We start from the raw sequence: 25,547 nt of genomic DNA, 5'->3' as shown, positions 1-25,547 counted from the left end.
CTTTAACATTTGAACATGCCTGCCTTTGAAGTCTTTGATATTGAGCTAGTTTCTTTTTTCTTTTTCTTAACTTGAGAGAGGGTTTAATTGTGTGTGTAGACTAGGTTGGCCTCAAACTCACTGAGATCCTCCTGCCTCTGCCTCTTAACTGCAGGAATTAAAAGCATGCACCAGTAAGCCAAGCTTTAATTACTTTTGTTGTTGCTGCTGTGGCAAAATGCCTGTCAGAGACAACTTAAGGAAGACAGACAGGCTTACAGGTGGAGGGTATAGCCCTTCATGACAGGGAAGGTGTGGCTACACATTGTCTCTAGGCTGTTGAAGCAGCTGGATGTATTGAACCTGCAGTCAGGAAGCAGACAGACAAGAGACCAGAACCCCAGGCCATGAAGTGATGCTACTTATATTCAGAGTGGAATGTCCCCACCTTCTTGAGTATATGTCTTTAGATACACTGTCAGACACTCTAAGAGGTGCATTTTATGGTGGTTCTAAATATAGTCAAGATGATAATGAAGTTAAACCATTACAAATGATTGATTAAAAAAAATCTCAAAATGGGGTATAGTTTGGAGAAAATTATAAATATTTCAATAAAAATGTCTTGTGTGACCTTGATCAATCTATGTACTATTTAGAATTATTCTTCTTGAATTTTATTTTCAAACAGCATGAAATTCATATGGTTCTATGAAATTAAACTTCCTTTCACGGAGAACTGGTTGTGTCTAATACTGTAGGGTGGGCCTTGGGGAATTATGCAGATGAAGCCTAGCATTTAAGCAAAATATCTATTTTAAAATTCATCTACAGAAATACAGACTGGGAAGAATTTGCATACAGAGTTTTGGGTGAAGGGGTTCAGGCTGTTAGTTGATGAGAAAGTCAGTGTAAACAGAACACAATCATGGCCACATATAGCCCAGAGCAAGACGAGGAGAATGTCACCACCCTGTGCATTTGAAGACATCTGCACTGGGAACCTTATTCCTGTTTCTATATTGGTGATGTGCCAAGTGGATTCATTTGTCCATGCCTGAAGCATCAGGACCAACCTGATGGTGTGTCTAGAAAGAAGAATTAAGAAGAATCATTTTCTAGAAAGGGGAATAGTCTAGGTAGGAGACAGAAATGTACAGAGAATACTTGTCCTGAAGAAGAAAAATAAAACAACTGTAGGAGGGTATATCATCACTGTTTGCAAATATCTATAAGGTGAAAAGGCCATTCAGAGAACAGCACCACAGATTGAGGTCCAAGGCTAGGGAAGTGCATCTCCTTGGTGAGATGTTGTCACTACAGAGCTCTTGTCCTTCCCAGCCTCTCAGGAAGCTCTTCTGCATGAGTAAGGGCTCACAGGTCTGGACTGTTCGTGAGACGCTCCTCATGCTAGCTTCCACCACCCTTCTGCTCCCACAGCAGCAAATGGCTGCTAGTCCCCACCCACAGTGGAACTCCTGACTTCCACCACCTTTGTGGTGAGCCCCCTTGTGGCAAGCAGCTGGTCAGGAAGTATACCCAGTGCTCTCCACTGCCCAGAATCTTAACCTTCCAGGTGCTCAGAAATTATCTGGGAGTCCTACTGAAATGTAAAGTCTGACTCAGTAGGCCTTGGGATAGGGAGGGCTGTGATCGGATACCACTGGGACATGTACTAGTCCACTGGCTCATCACTGTGGCCAAATAATACAAAAAGGGTTTGTTTGGGCTCCGAATTTGAGAAGTTTCAATCCACGTTAGCTGACTCCTTTGCTGTGGCCCATATTTGGGCAGCAGAATCAGGTGATGATGGGGTCTGGCTGCTTATGGTGGCATGGAAAGGGGGAAGAATGAGAGAAGCAGAGAGATATGGACAGACTTAGAGTTATTGGAGAGAAAGAGATATACAAAGAGGGAGAGAGATAGACACATAGAGATAAAGATACAGAGAAAAAGCCAGTGAGAAAAACATAGAAAGAAATGCAGAAATACACACAGACAAAGAGAGGTATGGAGGCAGATAGACACACAGAGCGGGGAGAGAGAGAGAGAGAGAGAGAGAGAGAGAGAGAGAGAGAGAGAGAGAGAGAGAGAGAGAGAGAGAGAGAGAGAGAGAGAGAGAGAGAGGCACACATTATAAATCCATCAACAGACTGATACATTGACTTGGCCATAGCCCTGTGTTAGCTCCAAGAACAAGTCCTTCAACACATGAGCCCTTTGGGAGCACTCTAGTACAGATTATGGCATGCATTTCTCATGTCACAGCCTTTAGATCGGTGACTGCCTCTGACAGGTTGCTGTCAGGACTATGCCACATGTCCCTGTCAGTGGAGAGTTACTGCCTGGACATACTGCTGTGTTTCCTTCAGTCTAAACTTTCACCTAGGTTTGACCCAGGTGCCCCTTAGCTGTCCAGTGGTTCTGTCATCCCTGGGACACATCAGCAGTTACCTAACATAACTCTGCAAGTACACGCCATCTTGGATTGTATTCAAGTAGTTTGAAGTGCATTGCCTGTGAGTGAAGAATGTCTGGTGCTGTGAGAAAAGACTCTAAAGGTACAAGTGGTCACTATGAGACGCCAGAGCAGGGTTCTTTTCTCATAGCTACATATTTGTGATTACCACAAGGCAATCACTTACTCTGGTGCTTTGTAAAGAGATCTTTAAACGATCTATTTATAACACATTTAGCACTTGCTCAATGAGGCTGTAACCCCAGGAACAGTGATTGAATCTGGTTAAATGCACTAACCCCCATCTTAATGATCCTATCAGCCATCTTGATGAACATTTCCAATTGTCATTGACTGAAGTCCTTTCAAGGTCAGGTCCCTTTTCCCAGGAGTCTCTTGTTGGTCAAAATAATTGAGAGATTTCACATGATGTACGGACCTTGGTGAGGTGCTTTTCTAAGCCAGAGCTCTGTCCTCCTGGGGATTAGGCATGCTCTGTGTCTGACCAGATGAGATCTCACTGCAAAGTCTTAATAAAAATGTACTTGGCAGATTCCCAGTACGAAGTGTTTGCTTGTAACATGACAGCTTCCCTTGCCTCCTCCTTGGCCACTTCCAGGCCATATTCTAGTTTATGATGTCAAGGAACATGTTTCAGCGCACTCTTTACTAGTCTCAGAGCATCTTGATGGAGGGATCTATACTTCAGATCATGTTTATCTCCTCCCTCTGTGCTCACTAAAGACACATTGAGTTAATGAGCGGATGAATGACGGATTACCTATAGTGTCTTGAATTAGGTTCTTCAGTTTTATTCTTCTAGAACATGTTTGAAGCTTTGAAGAAATTAAAAAACAACAAATATTAAGGAATATCTTCTTTTTGAAAATATATACTCTACTAATTATACCTAATTAGCATGACCTTGGGCATAGAATTTGGTTTCTGTGGTAGGAATAATCTCTTGGGGATGATCCCTTGTGCTGCTGGAGACAAGGTGGTTGCGAGGTGGTCTTCAGTCTGTGCTTCCTGTGGGAATGATCTTCGTGAGATGAGCAGGAAGTGCTCATTTGTTCTCTGACATGGTTTGGGTCATGGCCAAAGAGTCTGGTTTTCATCATAGCTCCATCTAGTCCTCATCAGTGATGAAATTTGCATTTCAGATTTAATATAGTCAATCTTGGGTTATCTCAGCTCAGTGGATTATAGGAAAACTGTAGCTCCTTCCAGCTATAAGGATCACAGTGCCACCCTGTCTAGATGATGTCTCTAGAGCTGTATGCATTTCTGGGGGGTGAGTGATAGCTGAGTTTATGCCCAGTACTACTTAAGAGCATTTTCAGGTGGCTAAGAAATGCCAATGACCTGCCTTTAAAAGGCACAAGGGTATGTTTATAATCCTTAAGTCTCAGTTTTTCTCCACACACTTTTTTCTTTACTGCTTCCTTCTCCTCCTCTTTCCTCCCCTCCCTTTCTCTCCCTTCCTTTTCTTTCTCTTCTTATCTTCTCTCCTCCCCTCCCCTCTTCTTCCCTCTCCTCTCCTCTTCTTTTCAATCTCTTCTTTCCTGATAGATCTCATGTATCCCAGGCTAGCCTCAAACTCACTATATATTTTCAAGAATGACCAGGAGACTTTCTGATCCTCTAGTGATAGAATTACATGTTGTGTACAGCAACATCTGGCTTGTGCAGTGCTGGGGAATGAACCCAGGGCTTCACACATGGCAGGCAAGCACTTTATACTATCAGTCATAGCCTCAGTTCTTCAGCCTTTAAGAGGGAATGGCAGTGCAAGTACTTTAGGCTATGATGGGAGGCAAATTACAACATGCACGTAACATGCAAATGCACAGTTGGCAGTGAGGTCAGGCACATGTCAATGACAGTGATGATAACTTCTGGAAGTTATAGGAGACAAATTCCCAGGAACCCATGGAAGTCCCAGCCCTAGCACTTTGGACCACAATATGGCTGAAAAACATGAGGACAACCTTGGCAGAAAGAACTCCAGTTATGTACTTTACACTGTGATAATTGTAAATGTTGACTCAGGCGTGAATGGCTTTAATCACTCCCTGCCTCATCGTCTGATGGGTCACCTATCTGGTGAAAGTATCCGCCCCACCCTCGGTGGGAAGAACAGAAACAGACTTATCTCTTTATTCTTGTATTGACTTTAATCCCAGATGCCCAACCCATTTCTCATTAATTCTGGAAAAAGTTTAAATGGCAGTTCTAAAAATAAATATCAATAAAGCCCTCCAGTCAATAGAGAGAGGGCACTGAACTGTACTTTTAAGTATTTAGGAAGCACAACTCCAAGCTAATTAGCTAGTGGGTTTTCCCTCATTGTGGATCAAATTGATCTCCATGTCAGAAGCTCAAGGTGTTTTTAGAAGGGCTTTCAGACCATAGGTGGGGTGGGCTCTATACCACACACTTGAGTTCAGGTCATGGCTTTGCGTACTGTGTTTAGGTAATTTTAGTTTCTAAGAAACCTAGTAATGAGGATGTGGGGCTAATGAACACCATGATGCCCAAGACTAAAGTCTTTGTTCCTTTACATGCAGCTATTTTGAACTGGAGAGCAGTGGCCCAAGAGAAGAGATACGCTATCATTACATCCATGGCGGCAAGCCCAGGACTGAGGCCCTTCCCTACCGCATGGCCGATGGACAGTGGCACAAGGTTGCGCTGTCCGTGAGTGCCTCTCACCTCCTACTCCATGTCGACTGCAATAGGTATGTTTGGCTTTGACCTTCAGTGACTCTGCCCTTCAAATCTCACTCTGTATGGGGAAGGGGGAAAATGTTAATCCCCCCCTGCACCAAAACCAGGGACCTTAATTGTCATTTAACCTACTGAATGGGCCATTAGGCATGCTGAAATGACCAACTGTAATGCGATAAGAAAACAGTTCATTAAGATAAAACTGTATCCTGTGATTAGGAACAAATGTAACAAAGGTTGATTACAGATCAGGGACTATTAACTGCCCCTCAGTGAGCTCTCAGCACTGGCTGAAGTTCCATGGAGCTGTGACCACAGTTAACTGTGATAGATTGTTGAGTTCGTTCCACTTGGAAGTGAATAAGCCAGTTATTCATGTTAGGATGAGTCTGAGAAGCTTTGCTGCTGAGGTAGGTGAGTCTATTTTATTCCATTAAGCGTAGCTTTGCTTAACTTAAATGACTTCCTTTTTTTTAAAGTGTGTATTTTCTTTATTTTTATTTCAAATGTTATCCCTTTTCTCAGTTTCCCCTCCAAAAACTCCCCATCCCTTCTCCCCTCCCCTTGTTTCTATGAGGGTGTTCTCCCACCCACCCACCCATCCACCCACCCACCCAGTCCCTGCCCTGTCCTTCCTCTACACTGGGGCATTGAACCCAAGTGCCTCTCCTCTTATTAATGCCAGACAAGGCCATCCTCTGCTACATATGTGGCTGGAGCCATGGGTCACTCCATGTGTACTCTTTGGTTGGTGGTTCAGTCCCCGGGAGCTCTGGGGGGGGGGTGTCCAGTTGGTTGATATTGTTGTTCTTCCTATGATGTTGCAAACCCCTTCAGCTCCTTCAGTCCTTTCTCTAACTCTTCCATTGGGGACCCCATGCTCAGTCCAATGGTTGGCTTCGAGCATCTGCCTCTGTATTTATCAGGCTCTGGCAGAGCCTCTCAGTAGACAGCTATATCAGGCTCCAGTCAACTAGCACTTTTTGGCATCTGCAATAGTGTCTGGGTTTAATGACTGGGTTTGTATTTTGGGGATGGATCCCCAGATGGGACAGTCTCTGGATGGCCTTTTCTTCAGTCTCTGTTCCACTTTTGGTCTCCATATTTGCTCCCATGAATATTTTGTTCCCCCTTCTAAGAATAACTGAAGCACCCACATTTTGTCTTTCTTATTCTTGAGCTTCATGTGGTCTGTGAATTGTATCTTGGGTATTCTGAGCTTTTGGGCTAATATCCACTTATCAATGAGTACATGCCGTGTGTGTTCTTTTGCAATTGGGTTACCTCATTCAGGATGATATTTTATAGTTCTATCCATTTGCCTAAGAATTTCATTATTTTTAATAGCTGAGTAGTAGTCCATTCCTTAGTCATCAGGGAAATGCAAATCAAACCTGAGATTCAACCTCACACCAGTCAGAATGGCTAAGATTAAAAACTCAGGTGACAACAGATGCTGGTGAGGATGTGGAGAAAGAGGAACACTCCTCCATTGCTGGTGGGACTTCAAGCTGGTACAACCGCTCTGGGAATCAGTCTGGAGGCTCCTCAGAAAATTGGACACAGTACTACCTGAGGGCCCAGCTATTACCACTCCTGGGCATATACCACAAAAATGCTTCAACAGATAGCAAGGACACATGCTCCACTACGTTCATAGCAGCCTTATTTATAATAGCCAGAAGCTGGAAAGAACCCTGATGCCCCTCAACAGAGGAATGGATACAGAAAACAGAGACTTCTTAAAGAGGTATTCTGAGTCTTTCATGACAGAGGACTCCATGCTCTGTAGAAGAGGGGCCCATTAACTTAACAGTGGGTGCTAGTGTTCCCTGAATAGGTGGAAACTCATAGGAGGTTGTTGGCTGTGCTGCTGAGGAAGAAGCAATGTCCCACATGTCTGTCTCTGCAGGCAGACTCACTGAGAGCTGAGGAGAGGAAGGGACCATTGGTCTCTACGGCATCATTTGTGGAAGGACAGTTGGATAATGGTGGCCAATGCTTTGATTTTCCAACCCACTGCAAATTTTTTCAGATTAGTGACCTGAGGCTAACAATAGAGTTTTATTTTGAACTCTAAGCTGTGCCCATGCACTATTAGCCTCAACAATGATGCTGTCAAAATTAAAATGACAGTCCAGCCATGAGGCGTGTTCTCTGGGGCCAGAGTACAGGACAAACATGGTGGGGGTAGCTTGCCTCTCTTCTCACGCCCATAGAGACAGTGCTCCAAGGACACTCTGCAGCAGAGTGTCAGTCTGATGAGACGATGCTGCAGTGTACTTACCAATTCACTGCTACACTGCAGTTAAAGACTGGAGGACAGGAAAGTGTGTCAGGATCCACACAGGCCTGCCATATATGAATGAGACTTGATCTGTTTATAGATGACTTATTTAAGATGCTTTCCAGACATTTGAGTTATTGATGCTTCCAGTGGATCTACTGTCAATGTCTGGCAAGAACCATAAGTTCTTTACCAGTCAGTCCTGAGCTGCACAGCCTGAATGAAACCAACCCTTAGCTGCCCTGTTCATGTCTACCTTTAAGAGCTCATTATATCCTTCAGTTCCATAGGACTAAAGTATCAGATTAGGAAGCCTCATTTCTCCATGATCTGCTGACCAATCAGGTGCTTCCTACATGGGACTGTGGAGGGACTACATGCTTTTTGACTCCATTGGCAATTTTCAAGAAATTTCCAAGATTCTTGCCTTATTCTTGCCATATGTTTCTCTACATGTTTATTCTTAATACATTACCATCTTCTGACATTGTTCACTTTGGAGAAGAGAAAGAGAATAGAGTATGTTTGATAAGTTAGTGTCTCACCCTCAATTCTTTGGTTCCTGTTTGATATTCACCTCCTTTTCCTCGGTCACTTGCTGGTTGCATCAGTTTAAGCAGCTTACTTTCTGGGCCTCTCAGTTTCATCTTCTTGTACTGGGACTAATCATACTCACATATAGTTAGTAATTCTAAGTGTGCACTGCACAAATAATATTTTAGCCAAGGGCAAATAGCAGACAACATGGTGGTCTCCTTTGGTGGGTCCCCAGGAAATGATGTAACCTTTGTGTAAGCTTACTTGGTGATGTCTGCAGAGGGATGACACTCTGTCGCCACTCGTTTGTCAGTTTATACTGTCTTGAAGCACCATATGGCTGCACATGCTCATGTATGGAAATAGAAGATGTTCTGAGAAAATCTCTTAGACCTTCAGGACTCAGCCCACATCTGCCTTTGTTGGTGTTAGTTATATCACACACCTATGGCGTCTTTGTCCTTGCCATCAGACCATTCCCATCTTCTATCAGAAGAGTGAAAAGAGGACATGAATGCTGTCCTGTAGCTTTGGGTGTGGCCTCGTTTTTTCTTTTTTTCCATTGATATTTTTCACTCTTTTGATTATGGTTGACAAGTAAGATCTTAGAGGATGTTACAGTTTGCTGCTGTGATAAACACCATGACCAGAAGGAGCTTCAGGAGGAAAGGGTTTATTGGCTTTACATTTTCATACAACAGGCCATCATCAAGGGAAGCCAGGGCAGGAGCTCAAGTCATGAATCTAGAGGCAGAGCCCAAGTGGAGACTATGGAGGGACTGCTTGTTGCTCTCAGACCCCTACTCAGCCACCTTTCTTATGCAGCATAGGTCCCCTGTTTAAAGATGGCAGTCCACAGTGGGCTGAGCCCTTCCACATCAATTTTTTATTGCATACTTTCTTTGTTTACATTTCAAATGTTGCAGCCCCACAACAGTGTCTGGGTTTGGTGATTGTAAATGGGATGGATCCCCAGGTGAGTCAGTCTCTAGATGGTCATTTCTTCAGTCTCTACTACACACTTTGTCTCTGTAACTCCTTCCATGGGTGTTTTGTTCCCCCCTTCTAAGATGGAGAGAAGTATCCACACTATGGTCTTCCTTCTTCTTGAGTTTCATGTAGTTTATGAATTGTACCTTCATAAACCCTTTCCTGGTTTCCCCTCTGAAAAATATCCTCCTCCCTCCCCCTGCTCATCAACCCACCTACTCCTGCTTCCTGGCCCTGGCATTCCCCCACACTGGGGCATACAGCCTTCATAATACAAAGGGCCTCTCCTCCCATTGATGTCTGACGAGGCCATCCTCTGCTGCATATGCAGCTGGAGCCATGAATCCCACCATGTGTGTTCTTTGGTTGGTGGTTTAGTCCCTGGGAGCTCTGGGGATACTGACTAGTTCATATTGTTGTTCCTCTTATGGGGCTGCAAACCCCTTCAGCTCCTTAGGTCCTTTCTCTAGCTCCTCTATTAGGGATCCTATCCTCAGTCTAATGGATGGCTGTGAGCATCCACCTCTGTATTTGTCAGGCACTGGCAGAGCCTCTCAGGAGAGAGCTATATCATGCTCCTGTCAGCAAGCACTTGTTGGCATCCACAACAGTGTCTGGGTTTGGTGATTGTAAATGGGATGGATCCCCAGGTGAGTCAGTCTCTAGATAGTCATTTCTTCAGTCTCTACTACACACTTTGTCTCTGTAACTCCTTCCATGGGGTGTTTTGTTCCCCCCTTCTAAGATGGAGAGAAGTATCCACACTATGGTCTTCCTTCTTCTTGAGTTTCATGTAGTTTATGAATTGTACCTTAGGTATTCTGAACTTTTGGGCTTCTGGGATAATATCCACTTATCAGTGAGTACATATCATGTGTGTTCTTTTGTGGCTGGGTTACCTTACTCAGGATGATATACTCCAGATCCATCCATTTGCCTATGGATTTCATAAATTCATTGTTTTTAATAGCTGAGTAGTACTCCATTGTGTAAATGTATCACATTTTCTGTATCCATTCCTCTGTTGAGGAACATCTGGGTTCATTCCAGATTCTGACTATTATAAATAAGGCTGCTATGAACATAGTGGAGTATGTGTTCTTATTACAAGTTGGAACATCTTCTGGGTATATGCCTAGGAATAATATAGCTTGGTCCTCAGGTAGTACTATGTATAATTTTCTAAGGAACTGCCAAACTGATTTCTAGAGTGGTTGTACCAGCTTGCAACCCCAACAGCAATGGAGTAGTGTTCTTCTTTCTCCACATCCTTGCCAGCATCTGCTGTCACCTGAGTTTCTGATCTTAGCCATTCTGACTGGTGTGAGGTGGAATCTCAGGGTTGTTTTGATTTGCATTTCCCTGATGACTAAGGATGTTGAACATTTTTTAGGTGCTTCTCAGCCATTCAGTATTCCTCAGTTGAGAATTCTTTGTTTAGCTCTGTACCCCAGTTTTAGTAGGGTTATTTGTTTCTCTGGACTTTAACTTCTTGAGTTCTTTGTATATCTTGGATATTAGCCCTCTATCAAATATAGAATTGGTGAAGATCTTTTCCCAATCTGTTGATGGTCTTTTTGTCTTCTTGACAGTGTCCTTTGCCTTACAGAAGCTTTGCAATTTTATGAGGTCCCACTTGTTGATTCTTGATCTTACATCACAAGCCATTGGTATTCTGTTCAGAAAATTTCCCCATGTGCCCATATCTTTGAGGCTCTTCCCCACTTTCTCCTCTATAAGTTTCAGTGTCTCTGGTTTTATGTGGAGTTCTTTGATCCACTTGGACTTGAGCTTTGTACAAGGAGATAAGAATGGGTCAATTTGCCTTCTTCTACATGCTAAGTACTAGTTGAGCCAGCACCATTTGTTGAAAATGCTATCTTTTTTCCCACTTTTTAGTTTTAGCTCCTTTGTCAAAGATCAATTGACCATAGGAGTGTGGGTTCATTTCTGGGTCTTCAATTCTATTCCACTGATCTACCTGCCTGTCACTGTTCCAATACCATGCAGTTTTTAATCACAATTGCTCTGTGATAAAAACCTCAGCTTGAGGTCAGGGATGGTGGTTCCTCCAGAATTTCTTTTATTGTTGTGACTAGTTTTCACTATCCTGGGCTTTTTGTTATTTCAGATGAATTTGGAAATTGCTCTTTCTAAATCTATGAAGAATTGAGTTGAAATTTTGATGGTGATTTCATTGAATAGCTAGATAGCTTTTGGCAAGATGGCCATTTTTGCTATATTAATCCTGCTAATCTGTGAGCATGGGAGATCTTTCCATCTTCTGAGATCTTCTTCGATTTCTTTCTTCACAGACTTGAAGTTCTTATTATACAGATCTTTCACTTGCTTAGTTAGATTTACACCAAGATATTTTATATATTTTGTGACTATTTTTCCCTTATGAATATCAATGTAAAAATTCTCAATAAAATTCTCGCAAACTGAATCCAAGAACACATTAAAAGGATCACTCGTCATAATCAAGTAGGCTTCATCCCAAGGATGCAGGGATGGTTCAATATACAGAAATCCATCAATGTAATCCACTATATAAACAAACTCAAAGGAAAAAAACCATATGCTCATCTCATTAGATGCTGACCAAACATTTGACAAAAATCCAACACTGGTTCATCATAAAAGTTTTGGAAAGACCAGAAATTCAAGGCCCATACCCAAACATAGTAAAATCAATATACAGTAAACCAGTACCTAACATCAAACTAAATGGAGAGAAACTTGGAGCAATCCCACTAAAATCAGGGACTAGGCAAGGCTGCCCATTCTTTCTCTACATATTCATAATTGTACTCTATATACTAGCCTGGGCAATTAGAACAGAAAAGGAGTCAAGTGGATACAAATCGGAAAGGGAAGAGTCAAAATATCAATATTTGCAGATGATATGATAGTATACTTAAGTGACCCCAAAAATCTCACCAGAGAACTCCAAAACCTGATAAACAACTTCAGCAAAGTGGCTGGATATAAGATTAATTCAAAGAAATCAGTGGCCTTCCTCTAAACAAAGGATAAACAGGCTGAGAAAGAAATTAGGGAAACAACAACCTTCACAATAGTCACAAATCATATAAAATATCTTGGTGTGAATCAATTATTAATCAAGAAAATGTCCCCACAGACTTGCCTACAAGTCAGTTTGATAGATGCATTTTCTCAAATGAGATTTCCTTTTTTTCCAGATAAGATTAGCTTGTGTTATGTTGACAGAAGACTAGCCAGCACAGGAGAGAAACAAATGAAGCTATTTTCAATTAGTAAGTCAAGGGCCCTAAACAAAAATAAAACTTTTAAATAAGTTGGTGCGTAACAAGCCTAGAAAGGAAAGATATATTGTGATTCTTATAGAGGAAAAATCTACAGTTTTCCATTGGTTCCAGAACGATGTATAATGTTACCCGAGGAACTTAGTAAAATAGAGGCAGGCAGGCCCAGATCTGACTTGCTGAGTATGAACCTGAAGATGCTTTTTTTTTTTTTTTTGGCTGACACTTAATGTTTGTACACCTTTAAGAGAATCACGTGATAATTCAATGCGCAGTGTACAGTGTGCTATGATGAAATCTGGGGAATTTGCTTTTCTCTCCTCATACATTTATCATTTCTATGTGTTTGAGAGCCTTTGGATTATTTTGAGATAAAAACTGTTGCAGACAAAAGTTAACCCACTTAGCTGTAGGACTTTAGAACCAATTCCTCCTATCGTTGTGTTATCTGTTAGCCCTTGATCCGTAGCCTCTAGGGATCATGATTCCATCCTCTTATTCTGCTTTGAGCTTCCACAAATGAGCGAGAATGTGAGCTATTTGTTCTACTATGGCTGGATTATTACACTTGACATCATAGTTTCTACTTCTAGTCCCATTGTCACAAGTGACACGCTTTCGTTCATAACTTATTGATGATAGATATCTTACTGCATATATATTTCAGGAAGCTCTTCCTATTGGCTTTGTATGGGACACTTAACCTTGGTGCATGAGCTGGTGTTCTAGAACCACTGGCTAAGCAGAGGGGTATGTGTCAAAGGTGATGGAAGCCTATGAGAAATCAGAGCTTAGAAAAGTAAGCACTAGATGTGCAGCCCTGGGAAGGAGGAGGAAGAAGAGGAAGAGGAAGAGGAAGAAAAGGAGAAGATGGGAGACAGAGTGGTATATAGTGTGCAAAACAGGACTATTCTCATTAGTAGGTACAAGGTGGCCCTAGAGTGACCTTGGCTCTGACACTTGTACCAAGGTGCTAGTCTACACCTAGTTGTTTCTGTAGAGAGTGAATGTCAAGAGACTTATTTCTACCCTTCCAATTGTGCCTTCCATTCTACCTTGAGAACATCTATAGTTTTTTATTTTTCTTATCCTGTCTCGTTTTTTTCTCCTAATCTGTCACTCACTGGAGTCCTGCTGGTTAGATAGAGATAAAGCTGACTGAGTGCTGACTTTGATTGGCCATTTACTGTAAGTTTTTAAAATGAGCGAACCAAAGATTGTGTTAGTGATGCTGCTGTAATGGCACCCAGGTGTGACTGTGAGTGTCTGCTGTGACTGCTAAGGTCTGACTGTGAGCATATGCTGTGACTGCTGAGGTCTGTCTGCAAGGGTCTGCTGAAGCTTGACTGTGAGTGTCTGCTGCGACTGCTGAGGTCTGACTGTGAGTGTCTGCTGTGACTGCTGAGATCTGTCTTTGAGTGTCTTCTGAGGTCTGGCTGAGTCTGTTGTGACTGCTAAGCCCTGTAGTGGTGAGGGCTACCACTGGATTTATAACACAAGGAAAGTCAAGAGCCTTGCTTGGGGCAGGAGTTTGCTCCTTTCTAGTATTTTCCTTTTAGATGTTCACATTGATGACTTTGGAGGATCAGAAAAGATATAGAATCTAATGAATAGACTCTGTTTCACTTGTGTTGGGGAATAGAACTGTGTTATCAAACTTCTACTACTGTCTAGGTAATGGGCTAGGCTAAGTAGTCCTTAAGATAGCATTTAGTGACTGCTTTATTGGAATCATAGATTCGAAAATAAAAAAAAAAAGAAAAGCTCAGAGAAGGTAGATGGCTTAGTTTCAGTCATATAAGCATAGAAACAAAACCTTGAGCTAGAAACAATCCCTCCAAACTTTAGTCATACCATCTCTCCAAGTTACCTTCATAGTGTGCTAACTTTGCATCTTTGTTAAGACAAAGTCACAGTACCAGAGAGTCTTCCCAGGGCAGAGATGCTGTAGAAGGTGAGAGAACCATCTGAAACAAAAGCAAGCCTACAGAATAGGGGAGAATCTTGGTTATATGTCAGTCAAAAGCTTAGTGTCTGGTGCTTTGAATGCGAAATGCCCATGATAGGCTCATGTACGTGAGCACTGGGTCCAGAGTTGATGGCACTGTTTGGGGGAGCTTATGGAACCGTTGGGAGGCAGAGCCTTGCTGGAGGAAGCAAGTCAGTGGTGGGGTGGAGACTTTGTAGCCTGGCTCTACTTTTAGTGTGCAACTGAGATGCAATTTCCTGGCTTCCCACCCTGGCTTCTATGCCTTCTTTGCTAGTATGGAAACCTAGGTGTCTGAGACCAAAAGCCCAAGTCCATGCTTCTCAGGGTGTGTTTGGCCTTTTAGTCACAGCAACAGAAAATAACTAATGCAGTATCCATGTAACAAACTACAAAAATTAAACACCAAACATCAGTGACTAGGCCAATGGAATGAACAGGCAGTTATCAAATGAAATACAAATGGCCATTTTTTTTTTAAAATGTCTAACATTTTTATCCATTAGTTATATGCAAATTGAAACTGCATTGATAATTCTATCTCATGTCTGCCAGGATGGTAAGCACTGAGAAAACAAATGACAGGGAATGTTGGTAGGGACATGGGGAAAGGACTCCTTACCCACTGTCACTAGGAGTGTTACTAGTATAGTCATTATGAAAATCAGTGTGGGGCATTTCCCATGAGCTGCCATATGATCCAGATGTATCAGCCTTAGACATTCCCAAAGGATGTAGCATCCTACCACAGGAATACTTACATTTCCATGTTACTGATGCTCTATTCACAATAGCAAGGAAACAGAATCAGCCTAGATGTCCGTCAACTTGATGGATGCATAATTACAATGTGGCACTTATACACAATGAGATTGTATTCATCTTTGGAGAAAAATAAAATTATGAAACTGTCAGAAAAAATGAGTGGGGCTGGAAAATATCTTACATGAAATAATCCAGGCTCCTAAAACCCAAACCAGGAGGTTCTAGAGGTGAGCACACTGGAAGGGTTGTCATGAGAAAGAAGAGACATTAAGGAACACAGGGGTGTGAATGTGGAAAGGGCGGGGGTGAAAACTGGCCTGGGCAGGAAGAGGAGGAAGGGTCAGTTAACAGTAAGCCTATGTGAAATGACATAAAGAACCCTGTTGCTTTGTCTGCTAACTAAATACTAAAATAATTCCTTTTCTCCAAAAGATGGAACAATTTCTCAGGCAATTGCATTATTCTGAACATTTTTAGCCTGGAAAGATTTTCTACTTTTTTTTTTTAAAGGTTAGAATTGAGAAATGGAGCTAATTGCACAAATTGTCACAAGGAAAGCAGCTGCTATTTTAGTCAGTAGACAACACTCTGCCGACTACTGAAACTCACACTTTTTCACTTGCTTTGGCTGTTCAGCTGGGCCTGCTTAGCAGCTCCAGATAGTGTATCTGGAGCCCTGGAGTGAGAAAGCAGAGGAGGAGTTCATTGCCTGGCTAGGCTGGATAGCTCCACTGATTCAGATTGTTATTTTTTCCTGGCAGCCTTTTATGTTCATAGTTTCCCAAAAACTTCAAAGCAGATAATGGTTGGTAAATGGAGGAGGTAATGGTAAATGGACTTGTGAAGCCACACCCCTCCCTAGGTGTCCTTGGAGGCTAATGGGTGCCGGGTTAGGGAAGATATTTTCTTCAATAGTGTAGGACTGGTTTCTCATGATCCTGTGAATAACCTCTTACCCACTAACATCAGCAACCCTAATAAAACTTACTGGGTCACACAAACAGATGATGAGGGGGTAAAATGGAAGGATGGGACTAGGTTTTGAAGAGAAGGGGTGTCAGCAAGAGTGGAAGTGGGTTGAGACAAGGCAGTGGCAGGTTCTAGACACATTATGTCCATGTATGAGTGTCACAGTGAAATCCATCATTATGTCTTAATATGTGCTGATAAAAATAGTTGCTGACCAGGCTGGGGTTGAGGCATTCCTAGCTCATGTGGTAGCTCAGGCCCAAGACTCAAAGGGCACTGACATGAGGATTCAGATATATGGCTGTTGATCTTCCCCATTAGCCATTTTCTTTCTTCTATTAGGTGACTTTTAATTTTCTGTTAGCTCATCAAGTAGAAGCAGAAGCTGATCATTGGAGAGAACTGAAAATGGTCGTGTTCTAGGTTCCTTTCTGTTGCTGTATTAAACACCATGGTCAAAATCAACTTGGGGAGGAAGGGACTTATTTCATTTTCCAGTTTGTAGTCCATCAAGAAGGGAAGTCAGGGCAGGGACTCAAGGTGGGAACCTGGGAATAGGAGCTGAAATAGAGGCCATGGAGGGATGCTGCTTACTGGCTTGTTCTCCATGACTTGCTCAGCCTGTTTCCATATAGAACCCAGGACTACATGTTCAGGGGTGGAACTACCCACAGTGAGTTGGGCCTTTCCACGACAGTCATTAATCAAGTCACTTGCCTACAGACCAATCTGGTGGAGGCATGTTTTTCTTATTTGAAGTTTTCTCCCTCCCTGATGACATAAGCTTGTATCAAGTTGACAAAACCTAACCAGCGCAGGTCAGTTCTGTTGTATCGGCCTTTGACGGATGGTCAGTGGCACTGAGCTTGCTGGCAGTGAGGGGACGGGCACCACAGAGCTTTCCATTGAACTGTGTATTCTCTGGGAAACTGACCAGTGCATTTTAAAATGTGCAAACGTTTCTACTTCTGGTCTACACCTTTTCTCCCTATGTGGTTAAAAGGATCATTTCTAAAGGACAATTGATAATAGTCCAACACAGCTCTTCATTCTTTATTTTAAAAAATTGTTGCTATTTATTTATTTATTTATTTATTTATTTATGTGCATGTGCTCATGTGCATGTGTGTGTGTTTTATGTGTGCCACAGTGTGCGCATAAACATCAGAGGACAATTTGTTAGAGTCTGTTCTCTCTTTCCACTAGGAGGATCTTGAGGCCTGAATTCAGGTCATTAAGCTTGACCAGGCATGAAGATCTGGATTTCCAAACTTTCAAAAACACATGTTTGGCCCATGCAGGTACATGTACACACACACACACACACACACACACACACACACACACACACACAGAGTGAGAGAGAGAGACAGAGACAGAGAGAGAGAGAGAGAGAGAGAGAGAGAGAGAGAGCTGCAACTTGTTGTCACAGAAAGTTAACTCAGTGATTCTGTTCTATTTTATTTATTTTCACTTATTTACTTGTGCTTGTATGCACATATGTCTTGTGTGTGCATTTGGTGCCTGCAGAGGCCAGAAGAGGGTGTTGAATTCTGTAGGACTGGAGTAACAGATGATTGTGAGTCTCTGTATGGGTGTTGGGGATTAGAACCTGATCCTCTAGAATATATCCAGTGTTCTTAACTGCTGAGAGACCTTTCCAGCCACTCTATGCTCACAACCTAGATGAAAAGGATAGTAGATTCTCATTGTAACACTCACTTATTTACACAGAGCACATCCACCCTTTGCATCCATCCGGCTGATTTTGTAAAATACATAGAATTGGAAGCTAAGCTCACTACAAATCATAGAAAAAGCTAGTAACTCAAGGTTCCTATAGAATATTTTCAGTACTTTTAAAGATAGAAGCAACTGTTTATACATGTAGATGTTTTTTTTCATAATAAAATGTGTTGATATGGCATCTTCCACAGAACTGCTGAAGTCTCTCTAAATACCTCACATTCCTTTAGATAGTGAAGCCATTTGTGTGATGAGCTTCATGAGTTTTATACAAACACTGCTGCAGTATGATGAGGCCATGAATAGGTGACTAGAAAAGGCCAGCAGTTCCCAGAAAGCAGTCATGACTCCCAAGCTAACTAGCTCTGGGTTCCCTGCTTATTATATTCTTCACACAGGAAGCAGAACTGCATACCACATCTCATTAGCAAAACTCATTAAAATAAAACCAGGTAGCTGGCATATGTCTCATTTCAACTAAGACAGCACATGAAGAATCACAAGCAAGTTGGAAAGATAGGATATCCCATGCTCAGATATAAAGAACAACCCTGTCTCGTAGTTTTAGAGATGCCACAAGACATCATGATGGACTGTTGCCTTTCTGGTACAGATAATCAGGTTCAGGCAGAAGAACTCCGGAGGGGATGTGCAATAGCCTCTGTTGCTATCCCAGGTGAAATGCATGGTGGTTTCTACAGCCTCCCCGGCTGCAGTGTGAGCTGTCGGCCACGTGTGAGTGGGACATGAAGCACTGTTTATGCTTCAGAGATCACAAAGCCAATCATAGTCTGCTAAGGGTAGAATGTGTGTAACTGAGAGAAAGCCTATAGGGAGAGGCAGAGACAGAAATGTGGAAGAGGAAGGAAGGTTAAGGAAGAGCAGTCTTTCATGTTTCGTATTCCAGACATGAGATCTGCGATTTAATGCAGGCTGAAATGAATTCTTAAACTCGCATTTTGGTTTTGCCATTTGTAAAATGTGATTTCATGCAGTTGTGTAGTCGTGTGAGAGACAATTAAGGCTTAGTTTTCTCATTCTTTCATTGGCCAGGAACTGTGCTTGTGTTTGTAAAATAGAAGCCACTGTGACTCTTTTACCACAGAGTTGTGGAAATGTAGCTGGAGGGTGCGAGTTAAAGCAGAATACTTCAAGCTGCAGTCATTACATCTTGTGGTATGGAAATGACTTTAGAGTATGATGCTGGAACAAGCTCCATTCTGTCAGATTTGCAGTTCTCTGGCAACATTGGCTTATGTTCTAGATTCATGGTACAGCATCAGGCTTGAGGCCAGTCAAGTCCCCAGAGTTCCTATAGATTGACAGCTTCCAGGCATGGTTCTCCAGGACTTCCCCTTGCATTTCCAGTCTTAATACAGCATGGTGATGCCTGATTTTATAATAGCAGCATCACTGTTAAAATGTTTGACTGAGGCAAAGCAGGGTAGGAGATCCGCAGGGTGAGGGCGCCATTGCTTGTCCTTGAAGGATTCTGAGCATGTGGTATAGTTTCTCTTTTTTCCTCCATTATTAAGTGGGGAAGACTTTACCCCTCCCAACAGAAGTCAAAACTATGGTTTTTATGAGAGATGTAAAATCATCTGTTACAGTTTTCTGGGTCTTCTAAAGACTCCATGGACAAGGAAAACAATGTTCTGCCCTCAAAATCTGGCATGGTAGCCAGAAAATATGCTGGACTGAATTGACTTGAAACAAATGACTAAATCATGTGACTCCAGCAAGTTATTGTCTCTGGGCTTCAGCTTCATTTTGCTTTTATTTTTCTTTTAAGATTATCTATCTATCTATCTATCTATCTATCTATCTATCTATCTACCTATCCATCTATGTGAATGCTACATGTGTGTGGGTACCCACAAAAGCCAGAAGAGAGTGCCAGATGCCTTGAAGTTGGAGTGAGTTTCCTGACATGTGAGTGCTGAGTTCTGGGAATTGAACTCGTGTCCTCTGGAAGAGGAGGAAGTACTCTTACTGAGCCAAATCTTCATTTCCTGGGATTCACCTTCTAAATATATAGTGGGGAGTTAAAATGATATAACTTTTAACTCCACTTTCAGCTTTGGTCTGGACAGCTTTGATTCTGTTTTACCCAGATGGGTATTTTACATTTTACATTTCATATCCCTTTCAGGACCTTGGAGAGTTCCACAACTCCACACTCTCTTGAGTAGGACACTTCTTAGTGGACCAACAGGGGCTCTGTAGTCCTGTAATGTTTACTTGTAGGTGCAAAGACCAGAATTCACTTCCTTTATATGCTTGCTCTTTCAAACTAGTTGTCTCTCACTTTGTTGAAGTAGCTGCTAACCATGCAGTTTAGATTCTGAGGGATGCTGAGACACTGGACAGCCTTGTATGTGGAGGTAAATACTGGTCTGGGCATGGAGGTCTTAGTAGTGTGTTGACCTAAAAGAATAGCAGTATACTATAGTACACAGATTTTGAGATAGTTGTGTTGTTGAAATAACATAACATACTCTGAATACTGAAAGGAAAAAAAGCTCTTAGATTCTGTCTAGTTACAAAGATTTGAATAATAAATTAGAGAGCTAGAAGGCCAATCGGATGCATTCAAAGTTCTAGCAGGATGGCAGGTGGCCTTTTAATTATTGGGGAATGCTAGATAATACGGGCTCCAATGCCTTGTTCCAACTGGGCTCCCCATCCTCCTGTCTCTGGATCCTGTGGCTTATTCATTTCAACCTTATTAGGGGGATCCAGGCTCAACTTTCCCTATATTCAGCTACAGCAGAGGCAGACTCATCTCTATTTTTGTCTGTTCAGGAGCCTTCCTCATTTCCTCTTGTACCCCAATGGGTTTAAATATGTCTTTAGTTAACTGTGGCCTCAGTGGCATTGAGAGGTAGGAGGTGGAAGGATGAACTGAAAGAGTGCTTTCATCATTCCCTCCATCAGCCTGTGTTCCTGGGCTTCCAAAGGTGCAACGTAAAGCAGACAACGAGCACAATAGCCTTCCCTTTAACTAATGGTTTGTTGGCTGGAGCTACCAGCAGATCAACAGGAAGTGATTTTATTATGTACACGAGGCCTAACATGTATTAGAATTGAGATAAAATCAGCTCCTCTTGTATCTCAGTGACTTCATATATGGCCTCTTGACATATCTTATAATGTCACAGAGGTTGTTCTGCAGAAGGGGCATGGGAGGGCAACAGGCCATAGGAAACACAAATGTTTTCTTACAGAGAGTGTCGATGCTTGCATCTTTATCATTATAATTTTACTTGTGATATATATATATATAAAGGAAAAAGCAGAGATGGGAAAATTAAAAGTCAAATGAGAATATACCTGATGGGATTCTGCTTGGAGAAATACACATTTATGTATTAGTTTTCTCTATTTCTTTTGTGCTCAAACTTGTTAGATAGAGGAGCACCGAGGAATAAAACTGCATGCTCCATGAGGACTTTTTAATTGAAAAAAAAATTCGATTGCTGCATTTGTTTTCCAGTTATACCAGAGGTGCGGATGTTGTCATTAAAATGAACTGATTTTCTACACCAAGAAATTAATTTATCTCCCTGAAAGCTTTAATTAAACTAATGTTATAAATATGAGCAGTCGGAGCTGCTGGATGCCAGAGAACAGATTCATGGTTGTTGGTATTTAACGGCTTTTCTTTTAGGGGGTGTGCTGAGGGTAGATGTGAGGATGAGGAAATTAGGAAGGGAAGGTTGTCTGTGCAATACTTCCCTGCACTGACTCTGAAGACAGCTGACTTGTGTGCCCTTTGCAGCCATTTAAACTTCTTGGTGAGTGTCTCTCCCATCAGGGGTTCAGCTGTACTTAAGGTCATATAGCGATGCTCTCACCTCAGTGTTTGCCTTGGCAATTAGAGTGGAAATAATTTCTCTTCTCCTTAAAGGGCCTATGTGCTGCTGTCTCTTGAGTTTTCCCCAGGATGTCAAGATGCATCCCTGCTCATTACAGCAGATTAGTTTGAGTGTATCACTTTCCTGACAGTAAATCGCACACATGTGCATGCAGGCTTCAAGTGGGGCCCCATCAGTAGGCTTTTTTGGAGACACTTAGAATGCCTGTATTACCCTGAATGGGATTTTATTTGATTGGAAGTAAACAGCTCTGGGCACTTAGCTAAGGCACTTGGCGCACTCTTGCTAATATTCACTTTCCAGGTCAGATGCTATTGTTGGCTGAGGGAGAAGCAAGGAAAGACTTGGAAACACATAATTCAAGCTCCTCAAATCCTTTGATATTTTAGCCTCAGAGGCCTAATACCACTCTGGTTGCACTTGGACTTTTCTCTTGGTTGCTCCAAGCTGAGTTGAATGTTTCATACTGCTTAGGAGGTTGGTGCCATCTTCACTTGGGACTCATTGTAGCCCTGTGAGACAGATGCTCATGCATCTTATAGATGGGGACTTTTGAGACCTGGGGAAAGTTGTTTGTTCAGCACTTCAGAAAAAGTCAGCAGCAGACCAGAATCAGAGCCCATTTCAGGAAGTTTGTTCTTTGTTTATATCACATGCTCTACCTGGAGCCACTCAAGGGAGCGCAGTGGCTTTCCCTGGAGTGTACCTCAGGGCTTAGGTTCTTCCTCTTCTACTTCTCCTACTCTTCCTCTCCTTTCCTATCTTCCTCCCTATGCCACCATGTATCACCCTTGCATCTCTCCATGTGGCAGGATAGCATTTCTCATGGGAGATGAGTTGCCTTATATTGATAGAATCCTTACCCATGGAAGAAAGGCTTAATGTGCTACTCAGACAGGCATCTGCCTTCTAAGGAGAGTACCTCTGGGTTGGACTAAGAACCAGCCTTCTAGAAACCAATCTATTCCAGGTCAATAGGTCAAGGTGGCCCGAGTGTCATTGTCTTCAGGTCTGAAGACTCCTCTCTTCTTGGAACTGGAAGAGTGAGGGTCCTAATTTTACCATCCCATTGATGTGGCCTGTCACCTTGTGAGATTTGTATCCCTTACATGTGGCTCAGTGAGGATGTGTAATGGCCAGGGACCTAATCTGCAATGATGACTGACTGTAAATGAGCCGTTTGGCTATTTCTTTGGATGTGGAGTGAGTGGCTCACAGCGTTCTCCTCAGTTACATATGTGGTTTTATATCCTTCCAACATAAATTTTGATACTCTCTGTTTCAAGGTGATAAACTCTATTTTTTGAGGTGACTTTGTAATTGCTATGTCTCATTAAAAACTGCTGGCAATGAAATAATGTGTTGGGCAGTGGAGGACCCACATTTAGGAGGACATTAGTCGTTATTGCTTCTTTTATTGGTACCTAATTAGATATGTACTAGAGCCTGCAGGAGCTAATCAGAGATATAGGTGAGCACACTGAATTCTGAGTGGTTTTCACAGATGGAAACTTATGAATGCTGTATGGGTGCATAAAGGCCTTATGTTGCAAACTGGATCACCACATTCCCTCCATGACAGAAATGCCCCACTAGTGACATCCTATACAGCATACACAGGAATGTGAAGTCTGGCTCATGGTCCCCTCTCCAGTTTCATCATGTGCTTCCCTTCTTCATCCTCGAGTCCCAAGTTTCTTTGCTTCTTTGGATGCAGCATAGTTGCTTAGGTCACTGGATCCTTGCACATGATGTTTCTAAAGTGTCAAGTTTACTCCTGTTTATCCTTAATTTTCAACACAGTCTCTAGTGTTTTATATAATGTGGAATTCATTTTCTCCCAAGTATTTTTACATATCCATCAATCCATCTATCCATTCATCCAGCTATATGTTGATCAGCTACAATTCATCTATCTATGTATCATCGTGTGTGTGTGTGTGTGTGTGTGTGTGTGTGTGTGTACATGCTACAGTGCACAAGCAGAGGATAGAGAACAACTTATAGAAGTCAGTTCTCTTGTTCCAGCATTTGGGTGCCTGGAACCTACCTCAGGTGGTCAGACTTGGTGGCAGGTACCTTTGTCCTCTGAGCCACCTTGGTGTGTTGTGATCATTTGAATGGTGTCTGTCCTTGTGTAGGCAGTATGCCTGCAGAAAGCTTGTGCTTGCACTTACTAGTGCTTTTCATAGAGTAGTCACACCAGAGCTACTTAGAGCTATTCACAAATATTAGGATAGATGAATAAGTGGAAGCGATGCTTCTGGTGTCTGTATTCTTGGCATCTAGCCTAGGCTCCTTGCCTTCTAGATAGCTGTAGTGGTTGAATCTGCTTTCCTTTGTTGCACCCTCCTTATCTGTAGATTAAGTTACATGTTCAGGGCTGTGTTGAGGGCCAAGTGAGAACCTGCTTGTGAATATGTGCTGTAAATTTTGATGTGTATACCGCTCCTTGTGTGTAAGCACAAGGAAAAGTGGAGATGGATGGATCCCAGCCTTTCTGTTTTGACATTTGGTGGATTGGCTTCTTCCCAAAGAAGCAGTTGATTTACATACATCCTCTGGTGTTTTCTGGGCCTGATTCACAGCACATGGTGAGCCATGGTGCCCTGATCTGCAGTTGAATTTACACGTGTTCTGTGTTGGTGGGATTGCTGGCAGGCATGAAGGAGTGAAGGTGGTAATTTATAGATGGGACACAAGCATAAACCAATCATAGGTGAGAGTAAGGGATATGTGCCTCCCTGTAGAGTGCAGAAGGAGTTTGGGTCACTTGGCTTGTTTGTATGGTAGACATGTTAGCACTGTGAGATCCCTAGTCTGTTTCTCAGAACTGCAGCTGATGTACACAGGCAGAGCTTCCTGTGAAGCTGAGGTTAACCCTTTGTGCATGGTTTCATCAACATCTCACATTATTTTATGGACCATTGTTTTGAAGCTTGATGGCTGTGCTTTTAAGTGGTGAAAGCATAAGGTATTTAAAACTACCATGTTGCCTTTAGTCTCATTGTGCAGAAGTGGTTATTTTTGAATAGCTACTTTTCACTCCCTTTCTCTGGACTTCCTTTTTCCTTTAAGTCTGCAAACACAATTTTTTTTCAGTAGATCGGTAGCACAGTGCTTATGGTTCTTCAATGCAAAGGCTTAGCCTTTCCATTTAGCAGAATCTAAGCCTGATAGACCCTTGATCTGTGGCAGGAGCACATTCAGGAGGAATGGGGCTGCTATGGTTCTTCTATAGGATAGTCAAGGGAGTTTTGGCCCTTGGCAGTGTGTGCCATAACAGTCACTTGGAAATTTGCAGCTTCCTGATCTGGGCTTCATACATCCCTCTTGCATGTCACAGACAGCAGTGACTACAGAGACAGGTCAGGATTCCAGGAGCCTCCTGGATCAGGATGCCCTACCTCAGCTGGGCAGCTCAATGAGACCATGGCAGGTAGTTGAGATGAGAACAACAAGGTGAAAACAGGGTGTACCAAAGCCCATGTGCTTTGAGTGCAGGTGCGGTGCTAGATCTTATGTCATGTGGAGAAGCTGAGCTGCTGCTGTCCAAGGTGAGACGTCAGTTTAGTGGTTAAGGGTGTCCACTTTCGGAGTTGGACAGAGATGAGTGTCAGCTCTGGTTCTACCACAAGCTACACGTTACTTAACCATCTGCATAGAATCTTATACGTAATGTACTTAATATAAGTGAATTTGTGGGAGATGGCTAACAATAGCACCTTCTTTATGAGATTTTAAGAATTAAATGCTAGTTTATGTGGATCAGAAAGGCCAGTCTTGGTTGTCAACAGTAGCACTTGGATAAGACTAGGTAACAAATAATAGATTTAGGTAATGGTGTGTCAGGGATGTTTGTACCCTACATATGACAACCGGGGTGAAGTCCTTTGTGTTCTTTGACTCCACCATCCCCAGCATTGTCACT

At 42.4% G+C, this 25,547-nt stretch overlaps 1 protein-coding gene across 2 annotated transcripts in view; it reads left to right on the top strand.

Annotated features, from left to right (window-relative positions):
- Window positions 1-25,547, top strand: part of Nell1 (neural EGFL like 1) — an 867,181-nt gene that overhangs the window by 140,204 nt on the left and 701,430 nt on the right. For both annotated transcript variants that reach the window (XM_021166735.3, XM_085841704.1), the window contains exon 4: window positions 5,008-5,178. In XM_021166735.3, coding sequence (XP_021022394.1) covers window positions 5,008-5,178 — 171 coding nt within the window. The remainder of the gene's footprint in view (window positions 1-5,007; window positions 5,179-25,547) is intronic.

The sequence above is a fragment of the Mus caroli genome, unplaced genomic scaffold (assembly GCF_978045245.1).
Source record: "Mus caroli unplaced genomic scaffold, Mus_caroli_1 scaffold_8, whole genome shotgun sequence".
In the NCBI taxonomy this organism is placed as follows: Eukaryota; Metazoa; Chordata; class Mammalia; order Rodentia; family Muridae; genus Mus; species Mus caroli.
This window is presented reverse-complemented; position numbering and strand designations above follow the sequence as displayed.